The sequence below is a fragment of the Leuresthes tenuis genome, unplaced genomic scaffold (assembly GCF_036924035.1).
Source record: "Leuresthes tenuis unplaced genomic scaffold, fLeuTen1.0.hap1 SCAF_10, whole genome shotgun sequence".
NCBI classification, from domain to species: Eukaryota; Metazoa; Chordata; class Actinopteri; order Atheriniformes; family Atherinopsidae; genus Leuresthes; species Leuresthes tenuis.
In genome coordinates, this window is record NW_027325364.1 from 6,286,109 (window position 1) to 6,303,227 (window position 17,119).

At 38.3% G+C, this 17,119-nt stretch overlaps 1 protein-coding gene across 1 annotated transcript; it reads left to right on the forward strand.

The window, feature by feature from the left end:
* On the forward strand, positions 1-16,228 carry lingo4b (leucine rich repeat and Ig domain containing 4b). The gene is made up of 3 exons (XM_072393719.1): positions 1-291; positions 12,890-12,981; positions 13,156-16,228. Exon 3 carries the CDS (start codon positions 13,168-13,170, stop codon positions 14,977-14,979), a length of 1,812 nt encoding a protein of 603 aa, XP_072249820.1. The 5' UTR covers positions 1-291; positions 12,890-12,981; positions 13,156-13,167; the 3' UTR covers positions 14,980-16,228.
* The last annotated feature ends 891 nt before the right edge of the window (positions 16,229-17,119 follow it).

The window sequence follows — 17,119 nt, forward strand, 5'->3', positions numbered from 1 at the left end:
CAGTAGGACAGACAGACAGCGTCGACCTGAATTATTTTAGTAGCGCAATTATCTCAAGTCCTCCAGGTATTGGACAGTCGAAGAAGGAATTAACGAAGAAGGAAGGCGGAGAAAACCGCGTGAGTCTGGTGTCACATTTGTTGGAAACGTCTTGTTGAATGTGGAGAGAAGAGGAAGGGGAAGGAGAAGGAGACTGTCCTGAACAGAGATGTCTCTCAGTTGGAGATGTGAGCGATGAGCGTTGAAGCGGTGACAGCTTTGCGATGATTTCTTCTCTTAAAGCATCAGCTGGTGAGTGCCAGTCATGGTATTTTACTTTCCTGAAAAACTAAACTTACTTGCGTGGTTTACAAATGTTTTTGAGGCAGAATACAATATGTTGTGATCCTATTGTTATTTTTTTATACCATTAATATAACACACATTTGAAACATTGGCTACATTTACAGTTTAGTTTTAATCTGACGATAAATATTACGGACATAAACAGTTTAATCACGTTGAAATTTGATTTACAAAGGGAAGAATGGTCAGAAACCTCCAAAAATTAGACAAAGAGAGGCATTGTTGGTATTATTTTTTTAATCTCTTTTTTTTATATTGTGGTCTAATCTCGGAATCAAAGCAGACTGAAATCCCTCTTGGCTGATGTTTTGGAGAAAGGTGGTGTTATAACCTCCATCCAGTTCGATATTAAGAAATGAAGACCTATGACTCTTTTCAGACATAAACTTCACAATAATAAACATGTTAAAATGTTAATAACCTTCATAAAACTAATTGTTTGTGGTTTGGGAGTAATCTTGAGTTTAAACATGGGCCTGCTTTTAATTATATTATGACTCTAATCGTGTTTTTTTTTATCAAATCTCCTAAAAGCATCATTTGTAGTACCCTTAAAAATATATGCCATTACTACTATTTTGATGTTTAGCTCAGCAGCTTTGTTGTTTGTACAAATCTGTTGTTGCTGTTTTTGTGGAGTAACATCTCCATGTGAACAGTAATCCCCACACTAGTTTGTTCCATAAACCCTAAAAGGCCTGCAGCAGACTGTGTTTTAACTGCATTTTGGCAGGATTACAGACAGCAGTAAGTGCAGCCTCTTTTCCTCTCGGGGCAGTGTGTGCTTAAATCTGAGTGTTTTACTGTCACATCAACTGTCTCATTTCCCAACTTGGCCCCTCATGTTTGATTATCACCTGTCCTGCAGTCTGATATAAGCCAGGATCAGTATTTTGGTGACGGTCCAGAGGTGAACTCAGACCAGAGGCAAACTGTTAGTCTTCTCTAATCATAATCAGGACACACATCACATTGGTTGCAGCCCTGGAGGAGCAGATCACCGTCAAGGGAGAACCAAGATTGACGCTTGGGATTCTGCCAAATGAGCAATTTAATCAGAGGGCATTTTATGTACAGGAAGTATGTCAGCCTCCTTGTTATGAAATGATTTACCTGGACCGTTATATTCGGCAGCAGCTCCAGACCCAGGCTAAGAAGTGTATGACAAGTCCTCAGACTAGTTCTTCTCCCTGCCTTAGTGGTAGATGTATACAATTAGGCCTGGAGAGAGTGTATTTACTTGTATGAGAGTGGGGCTGTTTGTCAGTACATTGTTATATCAGCATATCTTGTGTCATCTTTACCAAAAAAAGATAAATATATCATACTATAAATTGTAGATGAGCTTTTTATGATGTTTTTTTGTTTTGCTGTAAGAAACTAAAGATGTGGAGATTATATATATTTTTTGGTCAAGTTAAGGCTTAAGTTTCTAAATTTGGACAATAATTGGAAAACTTCAGTCATAGACAAAGCAAAATCTTTCAGATACAGTCTAGTAAATCCATTGGATTTTATACAACCGTATTAGAAAACCAGTAATAAAAGCTTTAGTTTTTTATTAACATGTAACATTTCTTTTCATTTCAGAGGAGTTTGTCCTTTCTCCACATAACTACAGTTACTTTCTCCTAGTGGACTGTACTTGCCTGCATTAACCTACTTTTGACACTTGGGCAAAAGTTTGTTGCCGTGGACTTCTTGTCCATGATTACAAAGGCAACAGTGGGCCATTGTTTGCCGATGGCACCCAGAAACCTGACTCTATAGTAGTAATGACGTGGTTAAAATGAATTAGCCGATTGACAAGGATGTTGATATTCTAAAAGCAAAATTGCCAAAACTTAACTCAAACCTTTGCTTTTTTTCATAATCTTTTACAAAAATTAATCAAATATATGTTTAGATTTCACAACTAATCAAATACAAGCATGAAAGTTAAAATTAATTCAGCATCAGGAGACAATGACAGACAGATTTTACAATGAATTCTACATTGCACTGTAAGCCCCCTAAACAGATTATTGAAAATAACTGTTAGATGTATCAGTAATGGAAAAAAAAGTATTTTAAGACATACTTATAGATACATTTCCTTGAGGTTATCCATGTGTAAATCATTCAACGCAGAGAAAAGATAAAAAAAAAGACAAATCAGCTCAATAATAACAAATATAACAGCCTCTCCCTATGTGTCACTGTTGATTTGTAATTCAGTGGTGCAAATTTCTGAATCGTTGCATTTCATTATTGTATGAAAACATTAAAAAAAGGACAATAAAAGCTGAGATTTAATGACAAAAAGAGTCTGGAACTCCATGCACAGCTGTCCACTTTGCCTGTTCTGTACATGAACTTTTGTTGTCCTCACCATTGAAAATAACTATCCTCAACATCATGTAGGAAATAATAATCTTTACTCAAAGCAATAGAATTAGATTTTTTTTAATCTCCAAGACATCTGTCTACAAAAAGCCATGTGAGTATGTTTATAAAGTCATGTGTCACTGCAGCTTTGACTTCTATCCAACAGCCTTAATACCACAGTCAGCAAAAGAGGGTCCTGTCTGGGAAAGGTGTATCTGAGCCAGGAACAATGCATCCTCACATCCACCCTGTCAAATTTTCATCTTAACAGTCATGAGATTATGTTCAGGACTTTACTTTTTGTTAATGCAACGAAAGGATAAATCTCTCAATTATCGCATGAAGTCTGGGCCATGTGCAGTTGTTTGCCTTTTCAACTGAACTGAACTGTTTTTAGAGGGATTGCACGTGAAAACATCTATCCAGGGCAGAATCTGTAATGCACAGCACTTCTGAGCCCACTGTGTACACAAGTAATATTTAGGCCACATAGTCATTTGATGTCTGCTCATAGATGAATAGAAAGATCAGACATTCACTGCAACTGGACAAATGCAGTCAGGGCATACATAAAGCCCTGTTTGCCGCCGGCTGACTTGTATTGTTTGACTATGAAAACATGTATCTTTACATTAAAGATTTCTTACATGCAGCTTGTTTTTTCTTTAACGTTGAGTCCTTTCCCAAGACATATGAATGCTTTCCAGTTTCCTCTGTTGATTTGTTTTTTAACTGTAAATAAGAAAAGGCTTCAAGGATGAAGTCTCTTTAAACTCTCCCCACCCCACTGGAGAGCAGAGGGCAGCTGCTTTCCTGAGTGTTTTTGTTTTCTTCAATGTGCAAGACTTCTGAATGCTTCACAAAAGGAGGTGAGGGATTTTGTGGGTGAAGGAGAAGAAAATGAGAAAGAGTAGGTGTCAACATGGCACTTTTATTGTACTTTTTGTACAATTTGTACTTTGCAGTGGCTGTGTTTTTTAGTTATTTCAATGCATAGACTATTAGTCAGTGAGTAAGAGTATGTGTGGTGTCTTAGTCTTTTATTATTTGCTTTAAGGTTAATGAGGTTTGATTTGTGGTAGCATTCTTTTTAGCACATGAAGTGGTCACCTGTATAGTCATATAGATACAGGTAATTCAAAGTGCTTCATGTATGGAGATCAAATTCAGCTGAAAAATATATAAAAACTCAAAAAAGCTTATCATCTTTAAACAGTGCAAAAGTGCTCTTTTGGATTCATAAAGCTTCTCAATGTCCCAAAAGATTTGTGATGTTGCACAGAGATTGGTCAGGTGTAAAAACATGGCAGGGAAAGAACTTCTGTATAAACCTCTGTTTTGTTGTTACTGCACTAACGGCCACTTTTTGTGTGCTCAAACGAGTGCAATTCAAGAATGTCTCTGAGGGCAGTCTGTACAATAGTGTGTCCTCATTTTTACAACTCATTGCATGAAGACTACAAAGCCACACAAAAGACAGCCTTTGAAGACACAAAGAGATCAGGTGGGAAATGCGATGCAGTCAGAGGGCTGCAACTGCAGGCTGTTTGCCCCATCTTTGAGTGCAAACACTGTGAAAAGTATAAGCAGTTTATCTTTTCTAGACTGGACGTCACAAACCATTAATTTGTTTTTCTCATTTGCCTTGGCAGCATACCAGAATAATTTCTTTACTTTTTGAAGTATCACTGTCTGTTGAAGCAGTTTTTTTTTCACAAAGGAAAGTGCTATGAAAAAAAAAGAGCAGTTAGTCTGTATTAAAACTGTAAATCTGTATTAAATCTAGTCATTTAAAGGACCACTTTTTTTTGTCACATCAATCGTTCTAGCAGCCTGTCAATGTCCTTGTGCCCTAATATGTTCCTCTATCAAAAGAATTTAAGGTTTTCTCTCCCATAAAGACCAGGAGAAACTCATCCATGCATTCATCTCCAGTAGACTCGATTATTGTAATGGTCTTTTAACTGGACTTCCCAAAAAGAGCATTAAACATCTGCAGCTCATCTAGAACACTGCTGGTAGAGTTTTGAGCAGGACTAAGAGATCTGAACACATCACACCAGTTTTAAAATCTTTACCCTAGCTTCCGGTCAGTCACAGAATAGATTTTAAAAGCCTACTGATGGTTTACAATTCCCAGAACGGTTTAGGCCCAAAATGCATCTGTGATATGTTCAGAGAATATAAACCCAGCAGAGCTCTTAGATCCAAGGCCTCAGGTCAACTGGTCCAGTCTAGAGTCCAGATTAAACATGAAGAAGCAGCATTTAGCTGTTATGCTGCAAACAAGTGGAACAAACTGCCAGTGGAGATTAAACTGTCACCAAATGAAGACATTTTTAAATCCAGGTTAAAAAACATTTCTTTTCTCATGTGTCTATGCATGAAATCTGCACGGTATCTTTGACCTTATCTAGACTGTTGCTTGTTTTTGATCATTTTAATTTGAATTATTCTACTTCTTTCTCTTTATGTTCTTTTATATATTTATAATGCTTCTTCCACTCCCCGCTGCAATGCTTTTATTTTATGTAAAGCACATTGAATTGTTTTGTACATGAAATGTGCTACAAATAAATTTGACTTGACCTCCATGATAGAGTTGACAAAATACGTAAGACAGGAAACAAGAAACACTGACCTCTTACAGTCTTGCAATCGTTCTAGAATGTAGAATGATGATATCAAATCCTCGCAGTAGTTTTGTTTGCTTTATTTTTCTCTTCCAAATAATTTCGGTCCAGTTTTAAAAAGGGTAGAGGCATTTGTATCATGTACAAATCACAAGTGCCCTAATTTAGCAATGCAGCTCAATGGTATTGACAGAAAGACAATAAACAGTAAGGAAAATAAAAGACCCACATATTTCACTCTTGTGTTCACAGCCGTTTTCGCACCTGAACACCAGAGATATTCAGGAGAAATTGAGGACAATTTGGTCTGGACTTTTTCTGCAGTTGCTTTTTACACGTGCCTCACAGTGGGAGGCTTCTAGTGGTAGATGTGCTCAGCTGGAAATGTAGGGGAGGTGGTTGGGGGAAATCTTTGCCTGTAGGAGGCAGGACGTGATGCAAATTAGCCTGTGGAAAATCTCTGTTTTCTCTAGAAAATGTTGACAATAGCAGATGAAGCTCATTCTTTTGATGATATTCTACAATTCTACAATTATTTTCAGGTATTCACCAGACCATGGGCCAGAATTTAAAGCCAAGTCTTCAGCTTCCAAATGCAGAGCATGAGATACAGAATTTCTATGTTTGCTGGGAGTTTTAAACACTGTATGGAATAAATTAGAGGAGTCATGTAACTCGGGATAGACAACGCAACTATTTGGACTTTTTTATCATTAACCTTCCTACAAAGAAATGAAAATAATGACAAGTTGGATGTGAAACCAGTCAATGTGACAGTGGAACATTCAAACAAAATGCATCAAGAGTAAAATTCACCATAATAAAATTCTATAACCACATATCATTAGGACTAATAATAAAAGCATATCTTATAAAGGGGAAGAATTCTCCTTGTGCTATCTGAAATGCAGTTACTGATAAAAATCCATGGAATAATAGAGGGATGCTCTATCTTACCATACAATAGCATTAGTGTTTTTTTTCCATTTTTTTTCCAATGCTCTTTGTAGTTTTTCCTCCATACTAGCTTTCAGTTTATTACATGGAAGGGCAGAGGAGCTTGCATTGTGCTGTGTGGTTGTTTACAGGAGTCTTTCCTGCTGTTCTCTCCGCCTGAGGCATCCCATGTATGCTAATGGCAGGGCAGGGAGATCCCAGATGATGAGTGCCTTAGCACCAAATAAAAATGCTGAAATGGCTCTTACATAACTAAAGTGGCCCAAATTGAATTGTATATTTAATGTGTGAGAATTGTTTTTTGCTATTGCAGTGACTTTGTATTACTAAAAAAAAATAAACTAACCAGCGATGGAAATGTCACAGGCTGTGGGAAATTAAGTTTGTGAACTGCCAGATACAAGAAGCCTTAATCCAAACATCTTCCACATGCAATATGCACGCTTGCAATGCTGGCTCTACACTCCCCTCCACTCCAACCCCTCACCCCACTAATTTTTCCCTTCTGTGCCATTTTTGTTGGCCCTGGCTCAGATGGAAACCAGGTGGGATTATAGAGAAGCCCTGTCAGATTAGCATGTAGGCGGCCAAAGAGGAAAACCTCCTCTTGAGAGATTATTGAGATGATTGATTTTCTGTGAAACAGGGAAAACAAATGACAGCAGTTTATTGTTTCCTTTATGTTTATTTAAAGAGGTCATTTTAACATAATTTCTTCTTAAACTGTGGATTTGCAAACTTGTGTTTGGTAAATTTGGAGTATTTGGATATTTTTCTTTCAAGTACAGTGCATGACAAGAACAAATTAATTTCAGTACTTTTAGGTCATAGCTTTCCTACATTGCATCTTCCGTTTGTTCATATGATTGCTTTGTTCTTGTGTTTACATGATTTTATAACTTTATTTCCACACATTTACAGTATATTTTCTCTCTCTTGTATTTATTATCTCCAGTTTTTTTTTATCCAATAGCTTATGTTACCACATTTTGTGGTAACTCTCTCTATCTCGCTTTGCTCTGCTTCTTTTTCACCTCATTGCATTCCATATATTTACTTTTATTACATCTGCAGCTAAAATCTTAACCTTGACAGTTTTATTTACCACCAACTTGAGAACCACTATGTTATTTTATATTTTTCTGATTTCTCATTTAATAGAAATACAAAATCTTGTCTTTGATAATATCACTAACTGGTTAAACCCTCAATCTGCTTTTTATATGGAGCAGATTGTTGTTGAAGCATATGGTCAGTTAGTACATTTGTTTTACAAATTACATGTTCCAGGTTAAGAGCCCTGTCTCACATCAGTCAGCTTACCTTTAATGCGCGACCTTCCTTCCTCTCTCTGATGTACGCTGGTGGATTGAGTGCATAGTTTCTGTTAGTCGAGACGACCTAATTTGTCACATCATGTAGGCTCCTAACTGAGACTAATTCCCTTCCCTCATTTATTTGTGCTATTATTAATATTGCAGACGGTGCACTTTGCATGACGTTACACAGGGTCTTAACTCTCTCCTTGTCAGAATGTGGAATTACAGCAGAGTGCTTTGCCCAACGCACTGTCTGGAACAAGACTGCTGTGAGTGGATCTGTCCATGTGACACACTTCCACCACACATTACAGTGGTGTAAAGATTCAGATTAAATAAACATAATTAATTTGTCAGAGGCACACTTTTGTAGCCACACTAACACATACCTTTTTTTTTAATCTTTAATTAACATGACAGTTATGCAAACAAACAGATGCTATTTTTTTTCTTGGCTGTTTTAATGTTTCTGGTCACTACTTTATTCATATCCTTTTATCATCTTTGTGCACATTAAGCCCAAGATATCATTATGTAAAGATTGCATTGTTGCACTACAAACAGGATTATGTGATAACAACGAATGCCCAATTTTTCACCTGCCCAACAAAATATTCTTTATCAAAGTTTGCTAAGTTAAAGCTTGTGGTTGGCAGAAATCGGAAGGCTTTAAAAAAGGATGACATCAAGTGTTAATATTTGAAAATATGACTGGAGGAGTTTGCTTTACCCCCCTATATATGATACTTTCGAGCCAAAAAGTCCTTCTTGACTTCTGAGTATCAGGTCTCAAGTTGTTATTTCAACCTATATAGTTTCCTGTATACTGACCTTTAGAGGCAATGAGGAAAAGTGGAAGAAAAATCTCCAGAGGACTTCTCATACAGGCAACCTTGAAAATACAAAAAAGATTAACAGAATACCTAGAAGAAGTCTAAAATCAACCATGATCTTTTTCCAAAATGTCAGCCACATTTATAACCATGTCACATAGTTTGCTGTCAATCATGAACCTTTTCTGAACCTTGACGAATCATTTTTCTGTTCTCAACCTAAATAGGTTGTTTTACAGGCTCAACTTAATAAAGTGCATTTGGTACTTGCATGAATAAGTGCTTTTTCTCCGATTAGATTCATACCAACAACAGGTATGGTGAAGTGACTTAATACCCAGCCAGCAGTTAGTTTCATATGGTTACATATGAAACATGAATAAAGTGTCTTTTATGTAATTTGCCGGTTTGTGAACAACCTTAAATAGGCATTTAACATGTGTGGGTCATCAGCAACAAAGAAGGGCAAAGTGTTTCCACATTCAACGGTGTGCATTTGAAAAAATAAATAAATAAATTCAAGACAAGAATAAGGCTGTGATTTACATAATTTGACAGACAGCAGAAAATCTTCAACATGCTCTGAGCAGCACTGAAAAACCTCTGCTCTTAGTGTGGCAACATGCAACAAGATCTCATTCATGTTTTCCTTAAAAGCAGTTCAGTCCCTGACTGGTCTGTAAGAACTCTGTCCTGCATTGTAAGCCAGTGGGTAACTAAACCATTAAACCTGTCTTTCATATATCCATGTGTAACTGTATATTACTATAAGACGTAACTTCTGACTTGTTCTTGTTTACAATGTGTTTCCCAGACAAACCCAAATGGGAAAGAACTGGAGACTTTTGTTTCCCTACTTTGTACCCTACAGCTGTCCTGCCAAAAAAACCTTTTCATATCTGCTGTATGCAGGAGGTCTCAGGGGCCTTCACACTGCAGCAGGTGTCAGAGACCTTAAAGAAAAAAAGAAAAACTCAGAGACACACACTTCTACCGCTGCTGCAGTCAAACACTCTTAACAATTCGAGCACACATACGGAAAACACTGACACAAACTCGTGGTCTGTGATCCCCACACTGTTGCTCTGTTCTAGCCGCTTTAATTGGGGATTCAAGCCAGGCTCTTGTCTTTCTCACTGTGATGTGCTAAAAATAGCACTCTGACAAGTGTCAGAAAACTCAGCCGGGCTCAGACTGTGCATTCTCTATCAGGACAGAGTTGCTTGGCACAGAGAGTCACGCTCAGGGCATGAAAAGTCACAGGGAAACAAAGACTGTCATCATGGGGCTCATGTGAGGTCATGTTCCTGTTTCAAGTACCTGTTGCGAAGGCAGTTTTCCCCTTAATACTTTGTCGGAGCAATTGTATGTTGTCTGTCAATTTTTCAGATTTTGCTGCTAATCACAGTAACAAAGACAATCTTTGTTTTCAGGAATTGCAGATATAGAACAATTTACAGAAGTCAAGTTCTGAGAGTCTTCCCCTCTCAAGACTAAATAAGTCATAATGCAGGCAAGAAGAAGACTTTGTTTAAAGACTAATCATTGCTTCTTATTTGCTTCTGGCAGTGTTACAACAAAATAATGACGCAGGTCACTGCAGCACTTTGCTTAATGTGATCCCGGACTGTAACGATCAGGTTATCAGTGTGGTGACTAAGATGTGAGGCAGAAATGTTTAATTTGAGCTAATTGGCTGAACTGAGCATCTTCAGTAAAAACAAAATTTCACACGTTTGAGAAATACTTGAGTGACCACCATACACACTGAAAGAGAAAAAAAAGAAGCATGAAGAATAAAGCAACACAGCAAAGTAATGACTAAATCTATTGCTGTCCTCAGTCAGTAAGCAAAGCTCCAATTCTAACATGCACTGGCAAATGGCCAGAGACTAATGTAAGGCAGTAAGAGCCCAAGCTGAATGACTTGATGAGTTTTGATGTTTGATGACAAGAGAGGGGGAGCAAACTGGGCACATCAGGGGAAGTTGAATAATAACACATAATTATGCGACAGTGAATTCACCCAAAAGACTGTCTGTGGAGAGACAACATCGCATTGGCTTTGAGAATGATTACATTTTGGCATAGTGAGTCTTTATTAGGTAAGAGTTGGCCTTGCTTTGCTTTAGAAGAGTGAATGTTTTTTACTTATCTAAAAAAGCTTTAGCAGGGACATCAATGGCAGCATCATATTCGGTAGTCAGGGTTTTACAGTGGACAGTGGAAAGGCAAACAAATCCAAGAGACTATCGGATGGAATGAATCTCTGCAGGATCAAACAGTATGACTGTTATAAGCTGAATGAAACAGATTTCTCAGAAAGGATATAGAAGAAGTAGAAAGCAGGGTTTGGCTACGACTTAACACAACCATGTTGCAGAAATTGTGTCATTTCATAATAAATAGGCAATAATAACTGGGTATAAGCAGAATTACAAAATGTCTCATGCCAACAACAATGAGATTACTAATCAGTGGTTTCGTAAGATATAGCTAATAATTGTAGAAAAAATAACTCTTAACAGAAATTCTTTGAAATTCTTTAATATGTCAACTTTTAATATTCTTTAATTACTCTGCATTGTGAAATTATGGCACATGTCTCAAAAATAACAACTAATTGAATGCAAGCTCCATATTTTTTTTCAGATTGTAGCATCTGAAATTTTTATGAATTCTGTATTTTTCTGTATTGGAACATATTGAAAATATCCAGTACAATCAACATCATGATGTGTCAATGACTTAAACAGCAGCAGTAACAGCTTTTTAAGTGACTGCACTGATTTCAAACAGCATCAGTAATAGAAACAAGAGGCTGTGGCTAATAGAAAATAGTTAACCTAATGAACACTGTAATGTGACACTCATGTGACTGCATCCATGCACGGAGGGAAATAGATAGAAAATTACAAATACACTTATTCCTTCACTTTCTAATTTGATGGATGGGGTCAGTCCTGGCTGTGACTCTAGGGTTACAACCTTTGTATTGACTGTAGCTCTTTGATGGTGATCTCTGACTGGCTGAAAGGTCTCAGCAACTGCCAGCCTGAGATATCACACACCTGCCAGGCTATGTCTCTCACAACTTAGTTTAGGGAAAGGGATTGGGCATTGCATTTAAAATGTTGTACCCACTCACTCACTCTACTCACTCGTAGATTGGAGACAGGAGACTAATACTGGTTAGAAATGCTTATCAGTTTGTACCTGATAATAAGTTTGTTTACTTCTTATTTTTTTTAATCCATGGAGGCAGGAAGTAGGAAAAATAGTCTGAAACAGCAGTAGACAATCATGGGACAATGAAAATCTACACTCCAGTAGAATACATCTAAAAAGGTATAGTGCCACCATTCTATTATATTAGAATAGCTCTTAATATAAAACTAAACATAAAAGTCAGAATTGAATAAATGAAAAGATTGTTTTACTTTAGTCATTGAAAATGGCCAGTGACCAGCTTACACTGGCTGAATTCCAACATTATAAAAGGCTTTTATCAAAGTCTTTCTGGTGTGTCTGCACTCTGATACATCAACCTAACACAAGTCCTGTGAGTTTAAAAGCAGAAGTGTCGGCTTGTGAGTCTGCGCTCCCACCCAGCCAGTATAAAAGCTGTCTGCATGAAGAACAGAGAGGAGACAAAGCCTATACAGCTCTGGGACTGTTGGCACCTCTGTCACTCAGAGGAGAGGCTGCGGCGAGGGCACGTCCACACTCTGGAAATGGTTTGATGGGGAAGAGTTAGAAAGGGCAGCTGCTACATGTTGGACTCAGTTTGGCATGTGAGATTCTTGTATTTGGATTTCTTTTTAAGCATATATGAGATTTCTGTTTGTCGTGACAGGAAAGATCGCTCGATGAGTGCAGCTCAGTATTTGCGCTTTGAGGTTCCTGTGCAGCTACAGGACTTTCTGTCACATTACAAATTTGTTTTGTTTCTTTAAGCTTTGCTGCTTGTCATGGAGTAGGTCTCATGGTCGCATAGAAAGGAAATACATGATTTATAGCACGTTTTTTTCTGAGCACTTCTTTAGTCAAGTGGCAAGGCCATACAGTGGCAGAATAATGTAATTATGTAATATTTGAGCATGCAGTGTTCAGTGAGCTGCTTTCTTGACTCTGATTCTCAACAGTTTGTTGGCTGCTTTTACCTTTGCCTCTGTTACATTGCTTTCTGTTTAAAAATGTATGTTTTGACTTTTGCAGAGCACATTTAGAGCACACCACTGATTTTGGTACCTGTATACAATCATGTGTTTGGATTGATAGTTTTATCCCAGCATTTTACTCTCTGATGCAATTAAAGCATGTTATTTGTCATAATGTGCATACTCACTGTGGTGGTAGGAGTAGTTAGCATGGCACACTTTTGTTTTTGGTTGTTAAATTAAGGCTCGTTTTTCTGTCACTCTGTTCTGTCCAGGCCACACAGAAGGGCACAGAAGGACTTGACTCAAGTCTGACTCCAACATAACTGCCACTGGTTATGAAAAGCTGCACTTTCAGACTGAAACGGTTTGTATTAATACAAGCTTATACTTATTTGAAGGATATAAATTCAATATAAATACATGATTGACTTGGCATTTACTGTATTGTTCAGTATTTTTTGTAAGAAATATGGAGTTTTCTGTAGAAGCAACAATTTATGGTTAATGTATAATTGTTAATTGTCTGTCTTTTTTTCAGGCTGGAGGTAAGATGTTTGTGGAGTCAGTCGTCCGATGGGGGGTGTGGAGCATCCTGCTCCAGTTTGGACTGGGTGTATCTGCAGGAAACTGTCCTCCACGGTGTACTTGCCGACCTGAGGCTAGACAAGTCATCTGCTCTGGCAAGTATTTGAATTCAGTGCCGGAGGGTTTTTCCAGTGATGCCAGGCGTTTGGATTTATCCCGCAATAGGATTAAGACTGTGGGACGCCGCCAGTTCTCTGGCCTTCTTCAACTTCAAGAGTTGGACCTGAGTGATAACATAATCTCCATGATTGAAGTAGAGGCTTTCTTGGGCTTACAGAATCTCAGGACACTTAGACTTAAGAATAATCGTCTCAAGATCCTCCCAGTCGGGGTGTTTTCTGGCTTGTCCAGTCTGCGCTTCCTGGATTTGAGCCAGAATGAAATTCTTGTCTTTCTGGACTATACATTTAAGGAAATGATCAGCCTCCAAACTTTGGAAGCTGGGGAGAATGACCTTGTCTTTATCTCTCAACGAGCTTTCTTTGGTCTGCAGAATCTACAAGAGCTTAACTTAGACCGCAGTAACCTAACCTCCATTCCCACTGAAGCATTGTCCCAGCTCCAAAGCCTGACACAGCTTCGCATGCTACGCCTCACCATCGCTACACTGCCCAACAGTGCTTTTCGGCGACTCCACCGTTTGCGTAGCCTCTTGATCACAAACTGGCCAGCACTGGACACTATGGCTAGCAACAGTCTAATCGGTCTTAATTTGACCTCACTTGTCATCAGCAGCTGCAACCTAAGTGTAGTTCCTTATGCAGCACTTCGTCATCTGGTGTATTTGCACTTCCTGGATCTGTCATACAATCCCATCACTGTCATTCAAGGTAACCTGCTAGGGGACCTCCTGAGACTCCAGGAGTTACACCTAGCTGGGGCAAGCCTGCTACGAATAGAGCCAGGAGCCTTTAGGGGACTGTCCTTCTTTCGCTTGCTTAACGTAACATCCAATCAGCTCACTACTTTGGAGGAGAATGCTTTCCATTCTGTGGGGAACCTTCAGGTGTTACGGTTAGATGGGAATCCCCTTGCATGTGACTGTCGTCTTCTGTGGGTATTCCGTCGCAGGTTGCGTTTGAGCTTTGATGGACATCAGCCAACTTGTTCTTCTCCTGATGCTGTCAGACAGCGTGAATTCAGAGACTTCTCAGAAAAGGAACTCCCAAGGCTCTTCACCTGTCGCCCTGCTCGTATAATGGACCGCAGGCCACAGGAAGCAAGAGTGGAAGAGGGTACCACAGTCCTCTTTTCCTGTAAGGCTGATGGGGATCCATTCCCAGCTATCACATGGATATCATCCCATAAGAATGCTGTCTCTCCAACAGGTAGAATTAGAGTTTTACCAAATGGTACTTTAGAAGTGCGTTTTGCACAAGTTCAGGACAGTGGCACGTATCAATGCCTGGCAGGCAATGCAGCTGGCAATGACAGCTTGACTGTGGGCCTGTATGTGAAGGGAGTTCCACGCAACAGAACAAGTCATTTCTTCGCAGAGGAGGGCTGGGTAGAGCCTCCAAATCCCCAAGCTGCCAACTCCTCAGCTCAAATGTCCAAGCCGTATCCATTTGACGCAAAGACTCTGGTTATTGCCACTACCATGGGATTTCTGTCTTTCCTTAGCTCAGTGGCCATCTGTTTTGTCTTCATGTTTTTCTGGAGTCAGAGTAAAGGTCAGATCAAGCACACAGCAACTATTGACTTTGTTCCTAGGTCCTCTGTGGGTGGAGGAGGGGATGGAGGTGATAGTGGGAGATTTACAATGAAACTTATTTGAAGCCATGTAAAGGCATGAGAGGGGTTTTGATATTGACTGTGAGTTATTCTGCACTATTAACTTGCATCGCTGTGCTCAGAGACAAGACCTGCATTCAAAAGCCCCTTAAAAAGGCAAATCAGATCCAACTTGTTGAGCTTGTGCCAGTCTTTTTCTAGTTTTGGAGCTGAAACTTACATCTCAGCAATCCCTTGTCTGTATAATCCATCTCATCCATCCATGGATAGAACAATGTTAAAACATTGCAGACAGAGCGCCTTCAAGGTTGCTGTGTATTTTTATAACAACTTGTACTTCAGTAAGGAAATAATCCCCATGCAAATGTTTCTTTTTTATGTAGCATCTAATTAGAAAATAATTCATTTTCACGGGTTTGCTTTGTAATTCATGAAGACAGATTGATTGATACATTTTTGCTTTTTGAAACATACCAGGTGCTGTTGTGATCTAACTATCCATTATGTTCTAATATTCTCTCTTTTGTCTTTTATTACCAGTCACATATATTTGCCCTTTTGACACTGATTTTGCATTGGCTTTAAGATTTTAACATGTGAATATGTGATTCATAGCTTTTGCTATATATATTTGTGGAATAGATTAGCCAAATAATTTCTTATTCTCAACCTAAATTTCAGATATTCTAAAGGTTTAAAGATTGCTGCATTTTAATTGATTTTTCAACAGTGAATAGCATTGATGTTAAATGATTATATAGCTATGTAAAGGCACTGACAACCAGCCATAATGTACATATGAATGTATCCTTTACTCGTTCATACTTTAAGGAAATTTTTTAGGTCTGCCTATCCTTTTCTTAGATATTCATTTATCTTATGATAACAATAAAAGGCTTTTTGTTCTAAGTTCTCAAGCATGCTATATCTCTTTTTTATATTTAAGAAACCACTTTTTTTATTTTGCACCCACACAAAACACTCAAAAAGATGTGCCTCAGTAACATTCTGACCATGGACATAGAGAATGCTCACCTTGATCAATGTTATCTTGTAAATATTTAGGTCAAGGGCGATTTGTGTCCTCCATTCATTCCATCATTTTATCTAGTTCTGAGGATTAGTCTCTCTCAAATATGCCTCTTTTGTTGTATCTACAATTAAACTGAGAAACAAGGCCCCACACAAAACAATGCTCAATTATGCCAGGAAAAGAGGTTACAAATGATGCACACATATACATGTTTGTTATTTGCTGTAAATGACTTTTTTTCATTCTTTCAATAAACGCTTCTTTGAACCTGCACCGTCTGTATGGAGTCGCTTTAATTGCTTCATGTGAAATATTTCAGAATGTTATGAAAGTAAAGAGAGAAAAAAATTTAATTGAAATCAGTTTCTCCTCTTAAATTACTATTGAACTTGGATTACTGAAATATTTGATCAACTGTGTGTCTTAGTTTCAGACAACAAACTGACCATCTTGCCCCATTGACAGAAAACAAAGCTACAATTGGCAGTAAACCACACAAATGCACATTCACTTTTTTTTTCTGTTAAGGCGGAAGGATTATGTGTTCTGAGTAATACCATAGTGACTGCCTGTTTTCACCCAGAACCACATGTACTCTGAATGAAATACAAATACTCTCTTAAGACATTCACTGGATTTCTGTCTGCTTCACAGCACATCCTTCTGTGATAACTCTGAGATACAAAGAAGGATATTGAACTTAAGAGTGATGAGATGAATTTTAAGCAATGATTTGCTCTCATTTCACCTTAGTACAGTTAAGAGATCTGCTTTACTCCAAGAGAAATCACTAGACAGCAAATGATTTTGTGCGTCTCATGCAGTTGCCCAGAATAACCCAGAAACGCGAGGGGGAAAAAATTATAATCACGTGTATGAGCAGAGATCTAAACCCTTTTGGATTACGTCTGCATGTCTCAATCTGTTATATAGGTCTGTCTGGCGGGTACTATCCTCTGGGCCAGCTTGGCCTGTAATATTATCTATTTTAAAACTATTTGCTCCCATTGAACAGAAAGCCAAAGAAGCAGATTAAAGGGGTGTTTAAAAGCCACTCCCCCATCCCTTTTACTGGCATATACACACCCCTGAAAATATTATGGTCACCTCGCATCTGCTGTTAGATTAGTTTCCTCCTCTGTTTTGATGA